Source organism: Bubalus bubalis, chromosome 6 (assembly GCF_019923935.1).
Source record: "Bubalus bubalis isolate 160015118507 breed Murrah chromosome 6, NDDB_SH_1, whole genome shotgun sequence".
NCBI lineage: Eukaryota > Metazoa > Chordata > Mammalia > Artiodactyla > Bovidae > Bubalus > Bubalus bubalis.
The window spans coordinates 15,227,124-15,250,785 of NC_059162.1; the positions used below are offsets into that span (position 1 = coordinate 15,227,124).

General features: G+C 36.4%; 1 protein-coding gene across 10 annotated transcripts in view; it reads left to right on the plus strand.

Moving 5' to 3' along the window:
• The window catches only part of ASH1L (ASH1 like histone lysine methyltransferase), a 206,186-nt gene that overhangs the window by 71,783 nt on the left and 110,741 nt on the right, over nucleotides 1-23,662 (plus strand). For all 10 annotated transcript variants that reach the window (XM_044944263.2, XM_025289369.3, XM_025289367.3 and 7 more), the window contains one exon: nucleotides 10,337-10,438. In XM_044944263.2, coding sequence (XP_044800198.2) covers nucleotides 10,337-10,438 — 102 coding nt within the window. The remainder of the gene's footprint in view (nucleotides 1-10,336; nucleotides 10,439-23,662) is intronic.

Sequence of the window (23,662 nt, forward strand, 5' to 3'; positions counted from 1 at the left end):
TTAACCACTGGACCACCAGGAAAGTCCTAAGCCCTCAGTTTTGATAATTTGGTGGAATGGCTCACAGAACTCACTGAAACCACTGTAATTACAATTGCAGTTTTATTATAAAGGATACAGATCAGAAATTGAAGAGATGAATAGGGCAATAGCTGGTGTGGAGAAAGGGACAAAGAGTTCCCATGCCCTCTTTCTGGAATATGGGTGTATCATCCAGTAGATCACTGTGTTCACCAACCAAGAAGCTTCACAAGGCCTTTGGGTTCAGAATTTTGATGGGGGTTTCATTGTATAGGCATGCTTGATTAAATCATTGGCCACGTGTTTGCACTCAGTCTCTAATCCACCTCCATCCTCTGCAGGTTGGGCTCACCCAAAGTTTCAACTGTCTAATCTTGTGGTTGGTCTCTAATGACCAGCCTCCATCCTGAAGGAATCTTAGGGTTCACCTTAAGCCACGTCTTAGACATAGCAAAGACACTACTATCAGGAAATTCCAAGATTTTTTTTGAAGTTACGTGCCAGGAATCAGAGGCAGAGATCACATGTATTCTTTATTCTATCACAAGTCTAATTTAAATTCTTTTGTTAATTGATCTGTACCTTGGAATCTCTCTTCTTCACAGTACTCTTTAGTTAAGTGGGTAGAAATGTGTCTTGATTTACTAACAGGGTTGTTGTTTTTTCTCCAGGAGTTAAAGAATGAATAGGAAATAATAGGGAAATGTGGGCAGTTAAAATTCTTACAGCTTTGACAGACATGAAAGTCTTAACAGACATGAAAATTGGCTTACCTATTCACAGAAAACCAGCTGAGAAAAAGATTTTCAGTTAAGGAAAATAATAAGGAAAAAGTGCTAAATCGTGGCATATCTTCTAATTTGATCACTGAAAGTCAGAATTTGTTTTATTTAGGCAAAGCTTAAGAACTTGGTTTTTTATTCTTAACTATTATGATAGCTGTCCATTCAGCAGTTATTTTGTGTCTATTGTTTGCCAGATACAAGGAATAAGATATAATTTCTGCCTTCAGAGAATTTATAGTTCATTGGAATATATGAACATGTATACAAATAGTCATTGATAACTCCTAAAGTTGAGGTACTCACAGCATATTTTAGGGAGCAGAGAAGGACTCACTTAAAAGGAGCCAGGAAGATATTTTGAGTTTACTGTGCAAAGAATAAAGGGTAACTGTAAATAGTCTGATATGGGACCAGGAAATGTGTTTGGAAAGATAGATGGGGAACATAGAGCCTCTTGTTTATGTAAGATACCAAAGAGTTTGGAGTTTACCTTATAGACAATGGGAAATTAAGGGTTTTAAAGTAGAATGATTTGCTAAGATCATATGGATAACACTTTGATAGATGGATTAGAGAAAAATCAGGTAAACCAGTTTGGATATTGTCTCAGTGAAATATTATGGGGCCCTGAACTAAGGTAGTGATAGAGAAAACAATATTCAGAAGAAATAGATTTTATTTTTATAATTTTGTTTGTTTGTTATTGACTTGACTGGATCTTTGTTACTGCATGTGGGCTTTCTCTAGTGGCAAGCAAGAGCTACACTCTGGTTGTGGTATGCTGGCTTCTCATTGCGGTGGCTTCTCGTTGTGGAGCATGGGCTCTAGAGCACAGGCTCTGTAGTTGTGCTGCGTGAACTTAGTTGCCCTCAGCATGTGGAATACTCCCCAGCCAGGGATCAAATCCATGTCCCCTGCATTGGCAGGTGAATTTCCAACCACTGGACCACCAGGGAAGTCCAGAAATGATTTTTAAAAGTCGTAAAGAAAAGAGAGAGGGAAGATTTTAGAATGTCTCTAAGATACCTCTCTCAGGCAGTTGGTTGAATGGTGATGTGATTAAAAGAAAATATTAGTTGTTCAGTTATGTCCGACTCTGCCACCCCATGGACTGTAGCTGTCCAGGCTCTTCTGTCCATGGAATTCTCCAGGCAAGAATACTAGAGTGGGTAGCCATTCCCTTCTCCAGGGGATCTTCCAGGTATCCCCTGGGTTTCCTGTGTTACAGGCAGATTCTTTACCATCTGAGCCACCAGGGAAGCCTAATTAAATAAAAGGTGGTATGCAAAAGGAGACTGGAGATGGAAAATGGATTTGACTTACATGCTGTTTAGTGGGGTATATGAATCTGTAGCTCAAAAGAGAAATCAAACCTGAAGGTAAAGTTTTAGATCAGTGGTTGTTTAAAGGAATTAAGAGCAGGAATGATAATGTTTAGGGTGAACACGCTGGGTTTCCTAAGGGAGTTTTGTACTGGGGAGTATCAGATGCTGATCATTTAGATAAGGACTGAAAGACAGTTTGCTTTAGCAGATTATCTTCTGTAATCTAAGAGCAATTTCCATAGTGGCAATTGTTAGATTTCTGGAGGTTAAGGAATGAATGGGAAATAATAGGGAAATGTGGGCAGTTAAAATTCTTACAGCTTTAAACATTGTAACAATCCTGATTGGTTTATTATTTACTCTTTCCTTATAATTTTGTATTCTCTGAAGGAAATAACTGCATCTTCTCGATCTATAATTGTCTCTGTCAAATAGTTTTCCTTCTTAAAGTATAAAAAGAGCATAACTAAACTGCATGTTATATTAAATTGATCTTCTCAGTCATCAGTTGATAATTTTTCCATACATAACTTGGAGATAGATTCATTATACATAAATTGCTTTCCTGTTAAAATGTCCAAAAACTATTTACCATGTATTCCGAAATGGTCAGTTAGCTTTGGGACATTATTATCCTGAAACAGCTGTCCAGTGCCCAAAGCTGGAACAGTTTAAGCAACTAAATAAATGACATTATGCAATTAGAACCTAAGATTAAGGTAAATGTTCATGAGTCCGTGCTGATACAAATGATTAAGTAAATAAATAGAGGGTGAAAGTGAATTTGCTCAGTCGTGTCCCACTCTTTGGGACCCCAGGGACTGTAGCCCATGCAGGCTCCTCTGTCCATGGGATTTTCCAAGCAAGAATACTGGAGTGGATCATCATTACAGAAGTATTCCAAATAATGTATGTAGACTATTCCCTCAAGAAGGTGAAAATTAACTCCTGAATATGGACTGAATTTAGTGACTTAATTCCCAAGAACAGATTATGGAAAGGGGAAAGTAGTAACTTTACAGTGAAGACCCCTAGCAGACAGCACTTTAAACCGAGTGAAAGTATAATTTCACCAATGATAAATCATGATGGTAATATGTATCCTCTGATATAATGTGATAGAAGGGAACTTCATTCCTGTGTTACTCTGTACAAAAACCCTTAATCCCAGTGTAAACATATGAAAACTTCAGAAAAACAGGAGCAGGGGCAAGAGTGGAGGACCTTGTACAAAATACTTGGCCAGTACTTCTGAAGAGTATCAAAGACCTGGAAAAACAAGGAAAGATTGAGGCAGCCATCACAGATCAGAGAAAATTAAGGAGACTTGATAACTAAATACAGTGATATCCAGATTAAAATCTGGAACATGAAAAGAACATGAGTGGAAAAATTATGCCAATGTCAATTTCATAGTTTTGACAAATATGCCATAGTTAAGTAAAACATTAAGGAAAGTTGAGTGTAAAAGACGTATGATAACTGACTTTATAACTTTTCTGTAAGCTTAAATTTATTCCAAACAATCAGTTTAGTTTAGTTTTTTTTTTTTTTTTAAGTACTGATTGCCAAATGAAACCAATCTCTAACTGATTAAGGAAAAAATAAAAAATATTCTTTACTATTTGTGTTGAGTAGATTTATCATAAGGGTTAGTTAAAATAAAACAGGCATATTTGATCATTTATGTTGAATAAATCAGATCAGGGCACAGGCAGAAATGATAGATACACAGTCTAGAACAAGGCATTTAACCTTTCTGTCCTTGTTTTCATTGTAAGGAATCAAACAGATTTAATCACTTCAGCAGTTTTGAACTAAACAAATCTCAGAAAGCTTTGAAAAGAAAACTAGTTGTTTTATAAATGATAGCTTATTTTTTAAATTTTCATACTGTTCTATTAATACACTGTTATATATTAAAAGTCTAAAATCAGCTTGATGCAAATAAACTTGTAGTAAAATTATACTCTTAAATGTGGCCAGGTTTCTGGTTTCACCCAGTTCTTGATAACTAATTCTGTTTATTTAAGTATCTTTGTTAAGTAGACATGAAATAGGACTGGTGAGGAAGTTTCTGACTGGAGTGTCAGACACAATCAATGGTTTTCGGCATTTTCAATTCATAGCTAACTGCCCGTGCTAGAACCTGCAACCTATTCAGTTCAGTTCAGTCACTCAGTCATGTCCGACTCTGTGACCCCATGAACTGTAGCACGCCAGGCCTCCCTGTCCATCACCGACTCTTGGAGTTTACTCAAACTCATGTCCATTGAGTCGGTGATGCCATCTAACCATCTCATCCTCTGTTGTCCCCTTCTCCTCCTGCCTTCAATCCTTCCCAACATCGGGGTCTTTTCAAATCTTCTTTTTGTTTGGAAAAAGCTTATTTACTATAGTAGAAGCATAATGGTTGAAGCACAGTGTATTGAGTCTTATTTTCTTTTTAACTGAATGTGACGTTGATCAGAATTTTCTGATTTCTGACAGTTTCTCTAGGGTGATATATAAGATACACTCATAAGTGAAGTGTGAACATGTGGCGATGAAATCAGAAAATTTATTGTGGTGATTAGTACAGTTCTGGGAATTTCCAGAGGAATTCCATTTCAGTGAATTATCTGATTTGGACACTGAGAAATAACCTAATTGGAAGGAGAAAAACATGGACTTTTTAGCATAAAAATCACCAGCACAGACTCTGAATCATTCTTGTACTGCGTTTAATTGGTGAGTCAGATGAAATGCATTGCTTTCAGTAAATAAATTTCCCACAATTGGAAACAGCTGTTTTTATTGTGGAACCAGTTTTTATCTCAGCATTCAGCTCATTCAGAAGAAGCTTCCGGGATTCTTATGGTCTGTGAACCATAGCGAAGGATTCAGAACTTTCTGGAAACAAGAAGACTTGATCAGAGATTTCCACATCGTTGATATTTTATGTTCATATTCTTCTCCTATGGCGTCCATTTTAGTTATAACCAGTTTTGATTCAGTCACCATTTAACAAACATTACCAGTAGTCTTGACTTATAAATAATAGAAGAGGAATTTCTTAGAATTTGGGGACATGCTTTAGTTTTGGTGGGAAGGAGCAATGTAAATTTTAGAAATTACTTTTAAATGTGTTATTTAAAAATAAATTTATAGTATCTATGAACTGATTACTGCACAGTGTCCGAGTCTAGTGTGGTTAATCTGTTTTTCCATAGTTGACCCAAAGATACGTATAACATTAGAAACCCGAAACAGCTCATTCAAACCATCCCCTAGTTACTGGGGATTGTAGTGCTGAACTCTCAGCAGAGTATAACCAAAACTCATACTATGTTGTTGTTAAAGTTTTAATAGTAGATTTAGACTAAAGAAATGCCTGTTTTATCCAACCAGCTGTCAGTTTCATTCACTGTGTTCTTTTGCCAGCTTACATTTGGAAGTTCCTTGTTTTTTAGCCTAGGACACTCAAGGCTTCAGTGAAGTAATTACGTTGACACTTTATTCCAGTGTTCTGTGATGCCTTCTACCTCTCCTGCACACTGTTATCAGTAGGAATTTTTTCTATTTATGCCGATATCTTTGCCTGTATGACTCTGTCCTCACACCCAGGCATCTGTAAATGTAGTTATTTCTTTTTTATCTTAGATTTGTTTCAGTTTGTCCTCTGTAGACATCAGTCAAGATCTCTTGTGACCAATCAACTTGAGAACAGCTTTTTGGTTTCCGCATGTTTTTGTGTATAATATAAAAATTTCCAGGTTCTTAATCCCTTTTAAATGTAGGTATGTTCTTTTTGCTTTCTTAAGTTTCAACATTCTTATCCATGGTTTCATCTTATGACTTTGCTATAAAAGTACCATCTCTTTTCCTTTTTTGTCTAATTTGGCACAGATGTTTCCCCCAAACCTGTCTCTGTCTTTAAAAGTTCATCCAATAATGGTCAAATAAAAACCCAGAGATTCCACAGTCAAAACCACTTGCAAGGCTCCCTCACATTTCCAAGGTTTTTTTTTAATTCTTAATTTCTTATTATTATCCCAATTAATAGTATTGTCTCTCTTCAGTTTCCCTCCTTAGTAGTAGTCCACCTTCTTTTTTACATGAATGTCTCAACTGAAGGAAAATAATTTACTTGTAGTTTTTACCTTACATTTATGTTAAATTCCAGTTCTGTTTACATATTACGTTTATGATTTATCTTTAATTTCTCTTTCCTTCATTTATATGTATAGAATTCCTAAATATATTTCTGAAGCTGTTATCTGAGTGATGAGACACTCAGTAGGGTTTCTACCAAATAGTAAATTGAGGAGTTCCCATTAATATTCTCTGCTTGCTTCTGATGTAATGAGAAATGAGAACTCATTTCCATGAGAATTCTCCGATATTTAGAAGTATATGTGTTCCCCGTGTGTATTCTTTGAGGAAGTATCAGATTTTCATGAATTGGAATACAAACATACCTCCTGTCTTGTGAGGAGTGGAGAGTCTTCACTTAGCCCTCCAGGCAGATCTAAAATGACCGCTGATGCTACGGCCATACCACCCTGAATGTGCCCAATCTCATCTCATCATAAAATGACCACTGATGACACATGAACAAATATTCATCACAGGGTGGAGATGATAACAGGGCAATAACTCCTTTAAGGAATCAGCCATGATTTAGAAGAACCAAAGAGCCAAACAAGAGAAGCAGAAAACTACTTTCTCCACTGGTACAGAGCTGAACAGAGAACCAAACACTTTCTGGTTCTGACTCATCCTTTGAGCACATCATATTTTATTGATATAATCCCAAAGCTGGAGAAGCTATGATGAAGAGTCAGTGAATTAGGAGATACACTTCAGAGGAGCTTTTTCCAACCTTATGATTACCTACCAGCCCTGGAGTTACCTATCTTAATAGTACTTCTTAATTAGAGGTACTTATTTTACTAGTACTTCTTTATGTTTAAGATAGATGCTTGACATTCTCGAATAGTTCTGGTTCCTAATTGGATGCAAGGCTCTGTCCCTCTTTAATTTTAATATTGAGTGGTTGTTTATGCATATCAATGACATTATTAAGTATTTAGAGTCTAAAAGTTCTATGATAAACCTAAGGAGCCAATTAATATAACATCTGTTATTGTAAATTTAAAAAATAAGATAAAAATAAATAAAAAAACAAAATAAATGTCAAAAAAATATATAACATCTGTCAAAGCCTTCTGAGTTTTTTACATTATCTCATTTTGGAACTCAAAACAACCATGTCAAAAAAAAAAAAAAAAACAACCATGTTAGTTAAGAATGTTTTATTAAATGCACATTCCAGTATGTTTACTTGCCTAGAACTTATTTTTCAATTCATAGCAGTGCCAGGAGTCAAAACTCAGGATACTGCGCTCCATAGTTCATGTGCTTAATACTGCTACACTCCACTCTGCATTGCATTCTGAAACGGAAGTATGTTGGTCTCTTGAAATGAGCATACTCATTCTCTGGGCATTGTCTTGTTCTCCCCTATCCACCCAATTGCATAATGGCACTTAGAAAACATTGTGTTTCTGGTAGTATTAGAGAACATGTTTTATAATTTCTGTTATTAGGCCAGTTTTAGCATGCTTTTAAAAGTCTTTAACAGGTTATTTAGCTCTTTCGTATAAGTTTATATCATCATTTTCTAGTCTTAAACTTGATTGCTTTACATCTTTAGTTAATGTTTTTTTCCCTCAGGTATCCCTACCCTCCTCCTTTTACTCCTCCTGTAAGCAATGTTTTTAAGTGAAATAAAGGTCTAGATCAGCTGATTATCAAGCCCTAGAGATCTGTATCTTCAGGGATACAACTTTATTCCCCCTTAAATATGAAAAATTGTGAAGAACAGCTCTACTCTGTATGATCAGGGAATTCAGACTTTAAAATAAAAAATGAGGATCTTCCTGAATGAAGTTTTATTCGTTTCCTATTACATCCTAAGAATAGGCTGCTGGCCTCCATTACTTTCAGGAAATGAAAAATGGCTCCGAAGCTAAGTGAGCTAAGCCATCTCTCTCTCAATTGTTTCAGTTTCTCAGGAATTGCTGTACAAAGCTGCCAATAACGGTCTCCGGGGATCTGACCCCCATTCCACCTCCCACTGCCTCCTCTGCAGCTCCAGATGCCACCAAAAGAAGGAGCTTTGAAGAAAGTGCCTGTACCCTCTTTTACCCTGAGGTGGGTGAGGCCAGGCAGGGTGATTCTCAGGATATCCTGATGATCAAAGGTATAGTTGAAGCCTTCATCAAGACTTTCTTGAAGATGACCAAGAAATTTGGGAAACGTGGCCAAATAGCCTAGAAACTGAAGACGGAGCTCAAGAATGGATGGCTCAAATGCCACCTGAAGTGTAATACATGATAACATACAAGACCCTAAATAAGCTCCTTGAGGGCAGAAACTATTACACTGTTTTTACTATCTCTCCCTCACCCACCTCCACAATGTCTAGCATAGTGCCAAACATATAAACTATACTCAATAAATGTAAGTTTATAACAGAGAGAAGACTTTATAAAAAGTGCTTTCCAATCCCTTCTTTCCCTAGTGCTTAATCTAAGATTGCCCATTCATCAGAATAATGATAAAGAGAGTTCAGTGATGTCTCAAGCTTCTTGGCCACTGTTGTCTTCTGTCTTGGCTGTGTGTCTGAGTAGGAAATACTTATCTGTCCTGTCCAGTATAGGAATTTTTCAGTATTAATGCTTAAACTTATGTCTTCACTGATGCCTGGGCTTTTACTTCTTAGATATTTTATTGTGATAGTTTAGCTCTTTAATGGAAATCTTTTCTGAACCACACTCTAGGGGGATTTATTGTATTGTTGGTTTTTAAAAATCCCTTTGTATCTGTTTTTAAGATTCAACAATAAATAGTCTTGCTCCTTAATTATAGCTTACAGTAGTCATCACTGTGTTTCCAAAATGGGATATTCTGTCATAACATCAATTTCCCCCAAATGTAACTTGTTATTCTTGAATGGCAACACATAATCTTACATCTCACCAGAGCAATGCTAAAAAAGCCTGCTTGAAAGAATATTTATAGTGATGTGATTTAAGACACTGAGTGATTAAAACAAAGTTCATGGTTCACTATTTTTTTCCAGAAACAAAAATATTAGAAACTTAGCTCCAGTGAGTTCTTCTATTCCCAAGTTGTCCTGTTTGTCAGTCAGTCATTTAGTCATTTCAGTAAGGAGTTAACTCTGATTTAGAAACAGATCTTTAAAAAAATCTCATCTTCAGATATTTAATTTCTTGTACCTTTTGAGCCTCCAGTTATGTGTAAGATTTTGTTTTTTCAAGTTAAAAGTGAACATTTCAGACTGCTACTAGTTTTTTGACAAACAGTTGCTCATTATGTATTCTCAACAAGTGGCTTTTTTAGGGTATAAGAAGTCCAGTATCAGAACCAAGTATATTTTGTTCAGGAAAATAATCTTTCCTGAATGACATACTTTCTCTTGAGTAAGAGTTTTGTAAATTATGCTGCATTTATTTGAGGTTTTTGAGAAGAGTATGAGCCTTTTTTTTCTTTTAAGGAAATGGAGTTTCTTTATCTTCATGAACTTTTATGTGTATAACCAAGGAACCTTAAGTGTAAGTGATAAAGGAGGTTTAGTCTGTTGCGTAGATAATCACAAATTCCTTCTGAATGATCTCTGTGGATTATGTGGCGTGTATGGATTTGAGGTTCAGCTTTTAATTTTCATCTCTGATTCTATTAAGTAAAATGCTCAGGTTGGACCTGCTTTTCTCGCATCAGTTGTTCCTAATTAATTGCATTGTAGTTTTGTCAGTTTATATGATGAATTTGAGTCAATAATCAGGAACAGAGTTGATCAGGTTATTGCTAGTGATTTTTATCAATAGATATCTTAATAATATGTTTGATAGCGGTAATACATAAAAACTAAATTATATATTTTTTCATCCTTCCACTATAACTAGTCTTTCCTCTGTTAATGTAAATTATGTATTTGAGACCTGTGAAATTCTGTGCGCAACATCCAGTGTGATTTCTCCTTCGAGTAATGTACTCTTACTGTCAGCTTTAAAGTCATATTATTACAGAGAATTGCAGTGGCAACAGCTAAAATATTACAGTTCCAACACAGAATGGTTTCACATTATTTCTGGACTTGGATTTTCCTATGATTTCTGTCTTTTCCTGTCTCTCCAGGTTCCCAGCCAGCCTCAGATAAGTCTTCCCAGCGACCATCAGAGAGCACAAACTGTAGCCCTACACGAAAGAGGTCTTCATCTGAGAGTACTTCTTCAACAGGTAAGGGCTATTGTTTTAATAGACTCTTAAGATAATTTCCCATCTGTTACTTGTGAACAGACTTGGAAAATATATATATATTTTTTTTCTTTTTTGGCCTCACCTTACTATGTAGCTTGGGAGATCTCAGTTTCCTGACCAGGGATTGAACCTCTAAGCCAAATTGTAACTGCTAGACCACCAGGGAACTCCCTTACAATAGATTTACACTATAGACTACAATTTAAATTGGCTTGGAATATAATACTATAGAAAAAACAAGTAAATGGTCCTGCAGTATGAGAATAATAATGTATAATGAAAAAATAGGGCTTCTCTGGTGGCTCAGATGGTAAAGAATCCGCCTACAATGCAGGAGACCTGTGTTTGATCCCTTGGTTGGGAAGATCCCTTTGAGAAGGGAATGGCTACCCAGTCCAGTATTCTTGCCTAAGTTTAAAAAATTAGCCTGTCTGGCTAGTCCATGGGACCACAAAGAGTCAGATACAGCTGAGCGACTTAGCACCCACACATTGAAATAATAAAACAGTAGTCCCCTTTTACCCCTTTTATGACCAATTAAGCCTACTCCATGAGATATGGTGATTTTATTTTTTTCTTCCAGTTTTATTGAGATATAATATGCTCTGTATAAAGTGTACAACCTAATGATTTTACTTACTTATATCATGAAAGAGTCACCACAATAAGTTTAGTGAACATCCATCATCTCATACAGGTACAAAATAAGAGACACATTTTTTCCTTGTGCTGATAACTCTTAGGATTTACTCTCTTAACAACTTTAATATATAACATACAGCAGTGCTAATTTTACTTATGTTGTATATTGCATCCTTAGTATTTAATTTATCTTATAACTGAAAGTTTGTAGAGGTATAGTGATTTTGATGTAGTTTAAAGGGATAATTCAAAATGAATAGTTACAAAGATAGGCAGACACAAAAATAGAGATTTTGAAAGTTGAATTGAGATAATGGGGTATGGAATGTAATGGGGACTGTAGATTGGAGCTATCTAATAAAGACTTAGATATATATAAAGTTGTCTAGTAAAGTGATAGTTTCCAGTAGCATTTACACATCTTTGAGATTTGTGAAACAATTTGAGGTTGTAAGAAGAACCTCTATTAATGTTTATTTCAAATCAACTGTTAAAAGTTGTCATTTATGTATTTTAATATATATAACCTCTTCATGGGGCTTCACTAGTGGCTCAGACGGTGAAGAATCTGCCTGTAATATGGGAGACCTGAGTTTAGTCCCTGGGTTAGGAAGATCCCCTGGAGAAGGGCATGGCAGCCCATTCCAGTATTCTTGACTGGAGAATTCCACAGACAGAGGGGCCTGGCAGGCTATAGTCTGTGGGATCTCAGAGAGTTGGACATGACTGAGCAGCTAACACTATACTAACCTCTTCATACAGTATAACATATCTGTATACTTTATACAGTATACAGATTGTGCTCTCAGTTTTCTTCTTACTGATAATATGTGTGTTTACCAAAAAAAAAGAATAGAGAATGATAATTGTCTTCTACCTTTTTAGAGGATTGGAGAGTAGGAAATCGTGGAGTTTTTTTTTAATTAATTTATAAGTCGGAGGATAATTGCCTTACTATGTTGTGTTAGTTTCTGCTGTACAATGACATGAATCAACTGTAAGTATACACGTATCCCCTCTCTGTTGAGCTTCCCTCCTACCCATCCCCCATCCCACCCCTTTAGGTCATCTCAAGCACCATGCTGAGCTCCCTGTGCTATACAGCAGCTTCCCACTATTTTACGCATGATAGTTTATATACATCAATGCTACTCTCTCAATTCGTCCCACTTTCTGTCACCCGCTCTGTCCACAAGTCCATTCTCTACATTTGCATCTCTATTAGTAGGAAATCATTTTTAATTTATCAGTATTATCAGGCAAAATGGGGAGTGATAGTTTCATTCCCAGCAATGGGAGTTATACATGTAAAGGGGAGAGCAGTAAGTTTAAAAAATTAAGGAGCCAGTGTGGTTGGAGTAAAGACAGCAACTGAATATGAAGCTGGAAAGGTATGTGAGGACCAATCATGTAGAGTCTCATTGATAACACTTAGAAGCCTTTGAAAGTTTTAGCAAGGAAGTGACATATTATTTCTTAGCTTTCTGTCCATGTGGTTTTGCTTAGCAGATCATTTAATGACCTATGATTGTGGTGCATGGTCGTGTCCGACTCTTTACAACCCTATGGACTGTAGCCCACCAGGCTTTTCTGTCCATGGGACTCTCCAGGGAGGAATACTGGAGTGGGTTGCCATTTCCTTCTCCAAGGATCTTCCCAACCCAGGGATCGAACCTGCATCTCCTCTGTCTCCTGCACTGGCAGGCGAGTTCTTTACCACTAGCACCAACATCAGAAAATTTCATTTCTTCATCAGCATAAGGCCTCACTGTCAAATTATATCAATATGGTATTTAATTTTTATTTGATTATTATCTTCACCATATTTGAAGTTTTTATTAGTACCATAGTGCCAAAGGTACAGTGGAGTTGAAATAGCAATGATAGTTTTGTCTCATAGTACTTTGTGGTTTATACTACTTTGGGGAGACTTTTAAACTCTTTCACAATGAGTGACTACTTTTGATGGTATCAGCCTTGATCAGGGTTCAGCAAACCACAGCCTATGGACTAAGTGTTGTCCAAAGCATCTTTATTGTTCAGTCTTCAAGCTAAGAATTGATTTTACATTTTTAAAGGATTTTTTTTTAATTTTCTTAAAGGGAAAGAAAAAAGTATAATATGTGCAAGAAATTATATGTGTCCTCAAAAGTCTTAAAATATTTACTCTCTTTTTAAAGAAGAGGTTTGCCAACTCCCAAAGAAAAAAAAGAATTAGATTTCAATAAGAAACACACCTATGAAGAAAATCACCAAAATGTTTTATTTTAGTAAATAATACTTATTTAGGGTTACTATATGTACAGAGCACTGGGGATACAAGCATGAATAAAATAAGGTTCCTGCCCTCAAGGATTCAGACATATTCACCAATTAAAAAGTGTTAAATTTTATAACAAGCCGGTATACAAAATGTTATGACACACAGAGGTACTCAACTACTAACCACTGACGTACTGAAAATGTGACCTATATGCTACTATAATTTGAGTAGACGAGTGGGACAAGGACATGAAGTTGAGAAAGTAATAATGGATTTTATTAGATACGGTGTATTTTCTTATTTGACAGAATTGAGATTTTATGATAGATGCAGTTGGGAGCTATCAAAGGATTTTGAACAAGAAAGATGAAAAGTATTTGGTGTATCGTATCAACCAGAGTAAGCTAACTTTTGCAGTGCTAAAAAAAAAAATCCCAAAATTTCAGTGACTTAAAACAACAAAGACATTTTTTGTTCATGCTGTTTGACCATGATGGTTCTGCTCCATGTTATCTTCTCTCTAGTATCGAGTCTGATGGAGCAGCTTCTATCTGTCTGGAGTGTTACTTGTCTTATGAAAAAGAGTGAAGGACCATAGTGATGCACTAACTAGCTCTTAAAAGTTCTGTCCAGAGGTAATATACATTACTTCTCACATTTTAGTGCCAAAGCAAGTCACATGATTAAGTCTTATGTCAAAGAAGTATGGGAAGTATAATCCTACTAAGGGAGGAGCAAGCAGATATTTATGAATAATAATATAATGTGCCACATGTGCATTTTAGAAAAATGCATAACATTACAGTATGGAGAATGGAGTGTTGCTTGAGAAATGTGTAGAGACAGCAGATAATGGCTTTAGGTTTGGATATATTAAACTGTCTTTAGGTTATTGAGATAGAAATGTTAGCCATTTGGAAGGTGTGGTTTATAGTTTATGATGCCTGTGGTAGAGATACGGATCTAGCAGTGTGTATATAAACTTGAATCTGGCAGTGAATGAGGTTGCCCAGAGAGAAAGTGTAATTTGAAAAGATGACAGAGTTGGAGATTCAAGATACGTTAAATTTGAGAAGAAAGTGGATTAAAAGATGTCAGTGAATGCCATAAAATTTTAAATAGTTTTTTTAATATAAAAAGTAAAGAGTACATGTCATAGAAGCCTCTTAATGTCAGATGTCATACGGAAGTCAAGAAAGGTGTAGACAGAAAGTGTAAAATGATTGGGGAAAAGATTTTTTGAAAAACAGATGTAAAGTTAGAGCAGTTTGAGGGCTTTAGGTGAGGAAAGGAGACTATTAAAATTCAGGTTACATTGAAATAAATTAGAGCTCTTTATTTCCAGTGTGGTAGATTAGATGTGCAGAGTAAACAATCTTCTTGATGCCTGAAACTAAGTACAATGTAGGAAACATTTCTTAATACCTTGCTGAACTTTGAAATAAGTAAATAGAAAACCAGAAATGTCCAGAAAGCTTGATTCAACAAAAACAAATAGCGTTAGAGGTCTTTGACACCTGCTTGAGTCCTGGTGATATTGAGCCTGCTTATTGGAACACATTCAGTTGATAAGAGACAAAGCGCAAAGCCTAGGACTCTAGCAGACAGAGGTTTCCATCAGATTTCCCTTCATGAATGTGTAACACCCTAATGGTGACTCCAGTGCAAGAGCAGATAGAAACAAATCTATCACAGAAGCTGGATCCTTATTTCAGTTTTAGCTTTGGGTGAAGCAGAAGAAAGAGTTCCTGAACACAAGCTCACACTCACCTTCTATGTCTCGTGCAGATGTATATTGCTTGTGAGACAAAGAAAAACATGAATAAAATTTTGTTGTAGATCGGTAGCGCCTCCAGTTGCCTTGCAGAGCCAAAGGAAGATTTAATTTCTCTTCATTGTAAAGCTGAGTTTCTTTTTTGATTAGGGTATCCTTGATCTTGGTTTACCTGGCATTTGCATTTACTCTAGCAACACAGGAATGCCAGCCTTTATCTTGCAATTGAAAGGCAGATGAATCAACCAGAACTATGTATATTCAATTTGTTCAACTTAACATTTTAAAAAGGAAGACAGCAAAATTGAAACACTTAACAATGTATCATTACAGCATTTGGCATCAATCAAAAATTAATAGACATGCCAAGAAGCAAGAAAATATGACTAAATGGAATATGGAATAGTAGTGGGAACTGGCACAGAAATAGTATGTGATGGAATTAACAGACAAATACACTAAAATAGCTATCTTTGAGGATTTAAAGGAAAACATGAATATAGTGAATAGTGAATATGGAAGCTATTTTTAAAATCTAGGGTTAACTTCTTTAGATGATAAATATCTGAAATGAAAATTTCACTGAATGGGACAACAGTAGATTAGACACTCCAGAAGAAAAATTCTTTGAACTTGAAGCAATACTATTAAAATCTATCTAAAATGAAGTGTAAGGACTTCCCTTGTTGTCCAGTAGTTAAGAACACACCCTCCCAATGCAGGGGACGCAGGTTGGATCCCTGGTCAGGGAACTAAGATTTCACATGCCTTGTGGCAACTAAGCCCACTCATTGCAATTAGAGAAAGCCCACATGCCATGACAAAGACCCAGCACGACCAAAAATTTTTTTTAAATAATAAAAACGAAATGTAAATGTGGGGTAAGAAGACTGATATAAAATGAACGCGGTTTTATTAACTTGTACAATATCAGGAAGGCCAACATACATAGGAGCTGAGTCTTACAAGGAGGGAGTTAGAAATAAAAATCATTTGAAAAATAATCTTCCGTAATTAATTAATAGTTTAATGAACGTTGTAAACCCATAGGTCCATGAAGTTCCACAAATCCTAACCAGGAAGACAATGAAATGATGTCTTTAAAATGCTGACAGGGGAAAAAAAAGTATCAGTTTAAAATTCTTGAACCAGAAAAATACCCTTCACAGATGAAGGCAAAATAAACATAATCAGAAAAACAACTTAAAAGATTTGTTGTCAGCAGGTTTACAGTACTAGAAATGTTCTTCACACAGAAAAGTCATGCTAGTTGGAAACATGGCTTTACCAAAGAATCGAAGCATTCCAGGAATTGTCAATAAGTAAATAGACAACACCCTGTTCTCATACTCTTTTTGATGTTCATGTGAAATTATACCAAGCTATTATCATATTCTGGGCTGTAAAGCTTCTTAATAAACTTTAAAAGATTGAAATCATATAGAATATATTTTAAGAACACAGTGAAATTGAATTAGAATTCAGTAACACAAATAACTTGTGTTACTAAGTAACACAAGGTATCTTGACATCCCCCCCCAAAAAGTGAAAATTTAGCAACACATCCCTTTTAAAAAAAAATTATGTATGTATTTATGACTGTGCTGTGTCTTTGTTGCTTCGTGAGCTTTTTCTGTAGTTGCGTCAGCTGGGGCCACTCTCTCGTTGCAGTGCACAGGTTTCTCATTGCTTCTCTTGTTGTGGAGAATGGGTTCTAGGAGCCCAGGCTTCAGTAGTTGTGGTTCATGAGCTCGGTATTTGAGGCACATGGCTTAGTTACTCTGCATTGTGTGGAATCTTCCTGGACTGGGGATCAAACCCATGTCTCTTGCTTTGCCAGGTGGATTATTTACTACTGAGCCACCAGGGAAGCCCAACAACACACTTCTAAATACTGCATAAGTCAAAGAGGAAATCACAGATAGAATTTTTTTTAATTTGTTTAAATATTTTATTTGTTTTATTTGTTTATTTGTTTGACTGTGATTGGTCTTTGTTGCTGCACAAAGGTTTCTCTAGTTTTAGTGAGCAGGGACTACTCTTCACTGTGCCGCATGGGGCTTTTCTTTGCGGTGACTTCTGTTGTAGAGCACAGGCTGTAGGTGGGTACGCTTCAGTAGTTCGATTCATAGGCTTTGTTACCCCCTCGCCATATGGAATCTTTCCAGACCAAGGATCAAACCTATGTCTCCTGCATTCAGAGGCAGATTCTTATCTACTGTACCACCAGGGAAGTCCAGAAATAAATTGAATAAAAATGATAATACATAAAAATTTACAGGGTATAGCTAAGTCTGTGTTCTTAGCTTTATAGCTACATTATAAAATAATAAAGGTCTAGGTCAGTAGCCCAAACTCTCACCTGTAGGAAGCTAAAGACAGTACGGCAAGTTAAACCCAAGTTAGGCAGAAGAAAATTTGACAAATACAAGAGTGAAAATAAATAGCATAGAAAAATTGCTGAAAGCTTATACTGGTTTACTGAAAAAATTCTTTTTTAATTTATTTTTTTATTGAAGGATAATTGCTTTACAGAATTTTGTTGTTTTCTGTCAAACCTCAATGTGAATTAGCCTTGAAAGTGAAGTTGCTCAGTTGTGTCTGACTCTTTGCGATCCCATGAACTGTAGCCTACCAGGCTCCTCCGTCCATGGGATTCTCCAGGCAAGAATACTGGAGTGGGTTACATTTCCTTCTCCAGGGGATCTTCCCAAACCCAGGGATCGAACCCTTGTCTCCTGCATTCCAGGCAGACGCTTTAACCTCTGAGCCACCAGGGAAGCCCAAAAGGTATACATCTACCCACTCCCTTTTGAACCTCCTTCCCATCTCCACATGCTGGCCTGTGAGGAGAGAGGCTATGGTGATGGCTCCACCCCCTACACATGACTCAGCAGTATCGCCTGGCTTCCATGGCTGCCGGCTTTCCTCCACAGGCATTTCCCACCACAGTCCCCTCACTCACATCCCCTCGACCCGTCTCTCCGCAGTCAACAGCAGCCTTCGCCCTGGGATTGCTCCACAATCCCTAAACTCCAGCTCCCAGCTGCTGCTCTTTCCAGGGGACCTGCTTCCCTGTCCGGGGTATGTATGGCTGCAGCAAGGACTGTCTGAGTCTCATTCCACAGGTGTGAATGAGAATAGCCACAGATCAGCTGTTTCACTCCCAGCTTTAAATGTTTCTCTTCTGACTCAGACAGTTGCCCTGATGTGGCGATCAGACCCCTGCTTCAGTTCCCCCACACACCAAGGGCACCTCCAGTCCTACTAACATTCCTGTTTTTCCCCCTACTTCCTTCCTCCTACTGAGTTTTGCGTGGTTCTATATATTCTTTTCCTTTGGTCAGATACTCTTGTAGCTGGTGTTCTGCGTGCACTTCTGTGTCTGAAGGTGTATTCCTTATCTGAAAATTTTTTTAAAGATGTGAACTCTAGCCAAAAGGATTAAGAAAAAAGAAACTGAATTAACAGTATCAAGAATGAAAGAAAGGATATCACTGCAATTGCTACATACCACAGGAGGCTAATAAGGGAGCATAATGAACAGTTTTTTGCCGATAAATTTGATAAAAAGAGAAAAAACATTTACAAACTCAAGAACAAATAGCCTAAATAGCCTCATATCTATTTAATAAATTCAACCTGTAGTTTAAAACCTTTCTTTAATGAAAATTCAAAACCCAAATAGTTTTAATCATGAACATGCAAAGAAAAGAATACTAATTATACAAAAACTATTCCAGAAAGTAGAAACATTTTCCCAATGCATTTTATGAGGCCACCATTACCCTGATTCTGAAACCAAGCAACACACACATTACCAGAAAACTACAGACTAGTATTGTTCCTATGCATGAATGCAAATGATACAAAATGTTATCAAATTGAATCCAGTATGTTGAATGCTTAGCATACCACGTCCACGTGATTTTATTCCAGAAATGCAGGATTGGATTAACATTAGAAAATCGCTTATGAAATTAACAGTAAGTGAGAAAATTACAATTTTCTAAGTACCTAAAGAGAAAACATTTGACAAAATCTGACATCCATTTAAAAAGAAAAGCACCAATTCTTTCACATATTAATCAAACTAACAAAAATTAAACACAAAGAAAAGCTATTAAAAGCAACAAGGGAAAAGCAACAAGTAATATGCAGGGGAAACCGCGTACAGTTAATAGCTGGTCTTTCAACAGAAACTCTACAGGCCAGATGGGAATGGCAGGATATATTTAAAGAAATGAAAAGGAAAAATCTACAACCAAGATCTTGGATCTCATTCAGAATTGATGGAGAAATCAACAGCTTTACAGACAAACAAAAGTAAGGAGAATTTAGCACCACCAAACCAGCTGTACAACAAATGTTTCTCTAGGCAGGAAACACAAGAGAAGGAAAAGGCCTACAAACTCAAAACAATCAAGAAAATGCCAGTAGGGACATATATAGCAATAATTACTTTAAGAAGAAGTCATAAACAAGATGAAAAGACAGCAGTAAGAATGGGAGAAAATAATTGCAAATGAAGCAACTAACATAGGATTAATCTCCAGAATACACAAGCAGCTCAACATCATGAAATCAACCCAATCAAAAAATGGACAGAAGACCTAAACAGACATTTCTCTGAAGAAGACGTTCAGATGGCTAATAAACACATGAAAAAACACTCAACATCTTGCATTAGAGAAATGCAAATCAGAACTACAATGAGGTATCCCCTCACACCAGTCAGAATGGCTGGCCATCATCAAAAATCTACGAACAGTAAATGCTAGAGAGGATGTAGAGAAAAGGGAACCCTCTTGCACTGTTGGTGGAAATGTAAATTGATACAGACAATATGGAGAACATTATGGAGATTTCTTACAAACTAGGAACAAAAGTAACATATGACCCACTACTGAACATACACGCTGAAACAGGTTATATATGTATAATTGAAAAAGACAGATACGCCCACAATGTCCATTTCAGCACTGTTTACAATAGCCAGGACATGGAAGCAACCTAGATGCCCATCAGGAGATGAATGGATAAAAAAGATGTGGTACATATATACAATGGAATATTACTCAGACATAAAAAGGAATACATTTGCAATGAATGAGTCAGTTCTAGTGAGGAGATGAACCTAGAGCCTCTTATACCCAGTGAAGTCAGAGAAAAATAAATATCATTTATTAATGCATATATATAGAATCTAGAAAAATGGTACTGATGAGCCTATTTGCAGGACAGAAATAGAGACTTAGACATAAAGAACATACTTATGGACACAGAGGGGGAAGGAGAGAGTGGGATGAATTGAAAAGAGTATCACTGAAATATATACAATATCATATATAAAATAGATAGCTAATGGGTAGTTGCAGTATAGCGTAGGGAGCTCATCCCAGTGCTCTGTGACAATCTAGTAAGGTGGGATGTGGCAGAAGGTAGGAGGGAGTTTTAAGAGGGAGGGGACATGTGTATACTTATGGCTGATTCATGTTGAAGTGTGGCAGAAACCACCACAACATTGTACAGCAATTATTCTCCAATTAAAAATAAATTTTTAAAAAATGCCCCCCAAAAAAACCCCAATTCTTAGAAATAAAAGGCATACAGGTAAGACAGGAAGAAGAAAAAAAGTATATTTACAGATGATTTGATCCATAGGAAATTTTCTAAGTAGTCTGTCAGAAAAAAGCTACTGCACCTAGAAAATGAGTTTAAGAAAGATATATAAGCTGAACATAAAATATATTTCTGCATACCAGCAATGAATAATTAGTAATTGAAATGTAAGCAAAATACCATTTACAATTGTATTAAAAGTTATAAATATACAAGATCTAGATGATAAAAAGTATGAAGCATTATTGACAATGGTTAAAAGATTAAACAGATATTCTAGATTAATCATTTGTTTGGAGGAATCAGTATTGTTAAAATGTCACTTCTGTTAAAATTAATTGATAGATTTAATGGAATCTCAATCAGCATTCCAGCTGGCTTTTTAAAATATAAAGTTCCAAACTCTATAATTTATATAGATACATAAAATATCTTAAAAAGTAAAACATGTATGCTCTTTTTGAGAACAAAATTAGAAGACTTCTACTGACTGATACAAAGACGTACTATAAATTACTCAAGACTGTTTTTGGTGAAAGGATATATAGATCTTTCAGTGAAACAGAATAGACACTAGAAAAACAGACATTCCCATAGGTTTTTAAATTGATTTTCTGCACATATACTATATTTTTGTGGACCAGGGATAATCTTTTGTACCAAATGGTGTTGGAACTGCTGGATATACTTACGGAATAAAAAAAATCATTGACCTTATACCATATGTAGAATTTAACTTGAAATAGAATATATACCTGTATGTAGTTTCTCCAACTGTAGAACTTTCAGAAGTACACTTAGTAGGAAATCTTTATGACCTTGGGATATTCAAAGATTTCTTAAGTAGGATAAAAAGCACGAACTGTTAAAGCAAAAAAAAAAAATTTAGATAAATTGAGCTTCATCAGCTTTTTAAACTTTTGCTCTTCTAAAGACATTAAGAAAATGGAAAAACACACAGAAGTAAAAAGAATTTGTAACTATGCATGGTAATGGTGATCATTTTGCAGTATATACAAAAATCATTATTACTGTTGTACATGTGGAACTAATATATGTCCTATGTCAATTATATCTCAGTAAAACTTTTTAAAAAATAAAACAGAACAAGCCAGTGAAGGTACCCAATAAAAATAATGGGGAAATTTTTTGAATAGCATCATTTCAAAAGACTGCTTATGAGTTGCAGTGAAGTACATGAAAATACTTCATGAACCACAAGGCTCTGCTCGTGACTCAGATGGTAAAGAATCCGCCTGCAGTGTGGGAGACCTGGGTTTGATCCCTGGTTTGGGAAGATCACCTGGAGCAGGGCATGGCAACCCACTCCAGTATTCTTGCCTGGAGAATCCCCAAGGACAGAGGAGCCTGGCAGGCTGCAGTCCATGGGGTCACAAAGAGTTGGACATGACTAAGTGACTAAGCACACGTGAAACTATGCTCACTTATTAGAAAAATGCAATTAAATTCTTAATGAGATATTGTTTGATATATATTAGATTGACTAAAGTTAAAAGGAGCTTCCCTGGTACCTCAGTTGGTAACGAATCTGCCTGCAGTACAGGAGACCCAGGTTCGATCCCAAGGTTGGCAAGACCCCTGGAGAAGAAAATGGCAAGCCACTCCAGTATTCTTGCCTGGAGAATTCCATGGACAGAGGAGCCTGGTGAGCTACAGTCTATGGGGTCAGAAAGCAAAAGATCTTAATGACCCAGTTAACCATGATGGTATGATCACCCTTGTTTGTAGAACTATGATTCTGCATGCCATGCAGTGTGGCCAGAAGTAAAATATAGCATGCCCAGCATAATGTCCTAGATGGAGCAGACTGCAAAAGCAAACAAACAAAAAAAAGAGAGATAGGATTTCCCTGAGTCCATCTGCAAATGCAGGAAACAAAGGTTCAATTCCTGAACTGGGAAGACTCCGCATTTCACAAGGTAGCTAAACCCATGCACCACAACTACTGGACTCATGCTCTGGAACCCACAAGTCACAAGTACTGAGTTCACATGCTGCAACTTCTGAAGCCCAGCTTCTAAAGGTTGTGTCCTGCAACAAGAGAAACCATGGCAGTAAGAAGGCCAAGCACTGTAACAAAGAGTAGCTTCCCCTTGCCACAACTAGAGAAAGCCCTTGAAAAGTAACAAAGACTCAGCACAGCCAAAAATAAATTAAGAAAAGTTAAGGGAAAAAAACAACAACAGAGATTTGGCAGACTAGAATTTGGTAAGATGGAATTAATTTAGAAAGTAAGGTGTGAGGTAACCCTAGGTGAGTGGCTCCGGAATGAAATTCCAAACAGTATACCCATTTTAAGATTCTGTTTTAAATTTATTCTTAAGAATGAAAAACCTTTGGTATTTCTGGGCAGTTGATGATAGGAAAGAGGAGACAAAAATAATTTTCAGAATTTTGAACCCAAGATTTATTCTTAAACTTTCTTGCAATGTGGAAGCTGGGTTCCAAGGGCATCTGTCCTGAGAGAAACCCAGGTGAAAGCTGTGTTTCCTTTTCTAGCATAACCTTAGAAATCACCACATTCATATTTCCATCAAATTCTTTTTTCTAGAAGCAACTCACTAAGGGTAGCTCATATTCATGGGAGGGGAATTAGATACTCTCACTTGGTATGAGAAGCATCAGAGGAGTTGTATACATGTCTTAATAGCCTTGCAAGCAGTTTAGGGCAGGGAGATAAGATTAGCTTGGTCTTGAGTTGTTGTAGTAGTATGAAGAAAAGTAGATAGGGCCAAGAAATCAAACTAACATAAGACAAAAATTTATGGCTTGTGGGGAGAATAGATGATTTTGTCTGAGCGTAGATCAAATGATTCCAGCCACATGATTGGTTCTCAGTATATATAATCTTGAATAGTTGGCTTTATGGTATCATTTACCG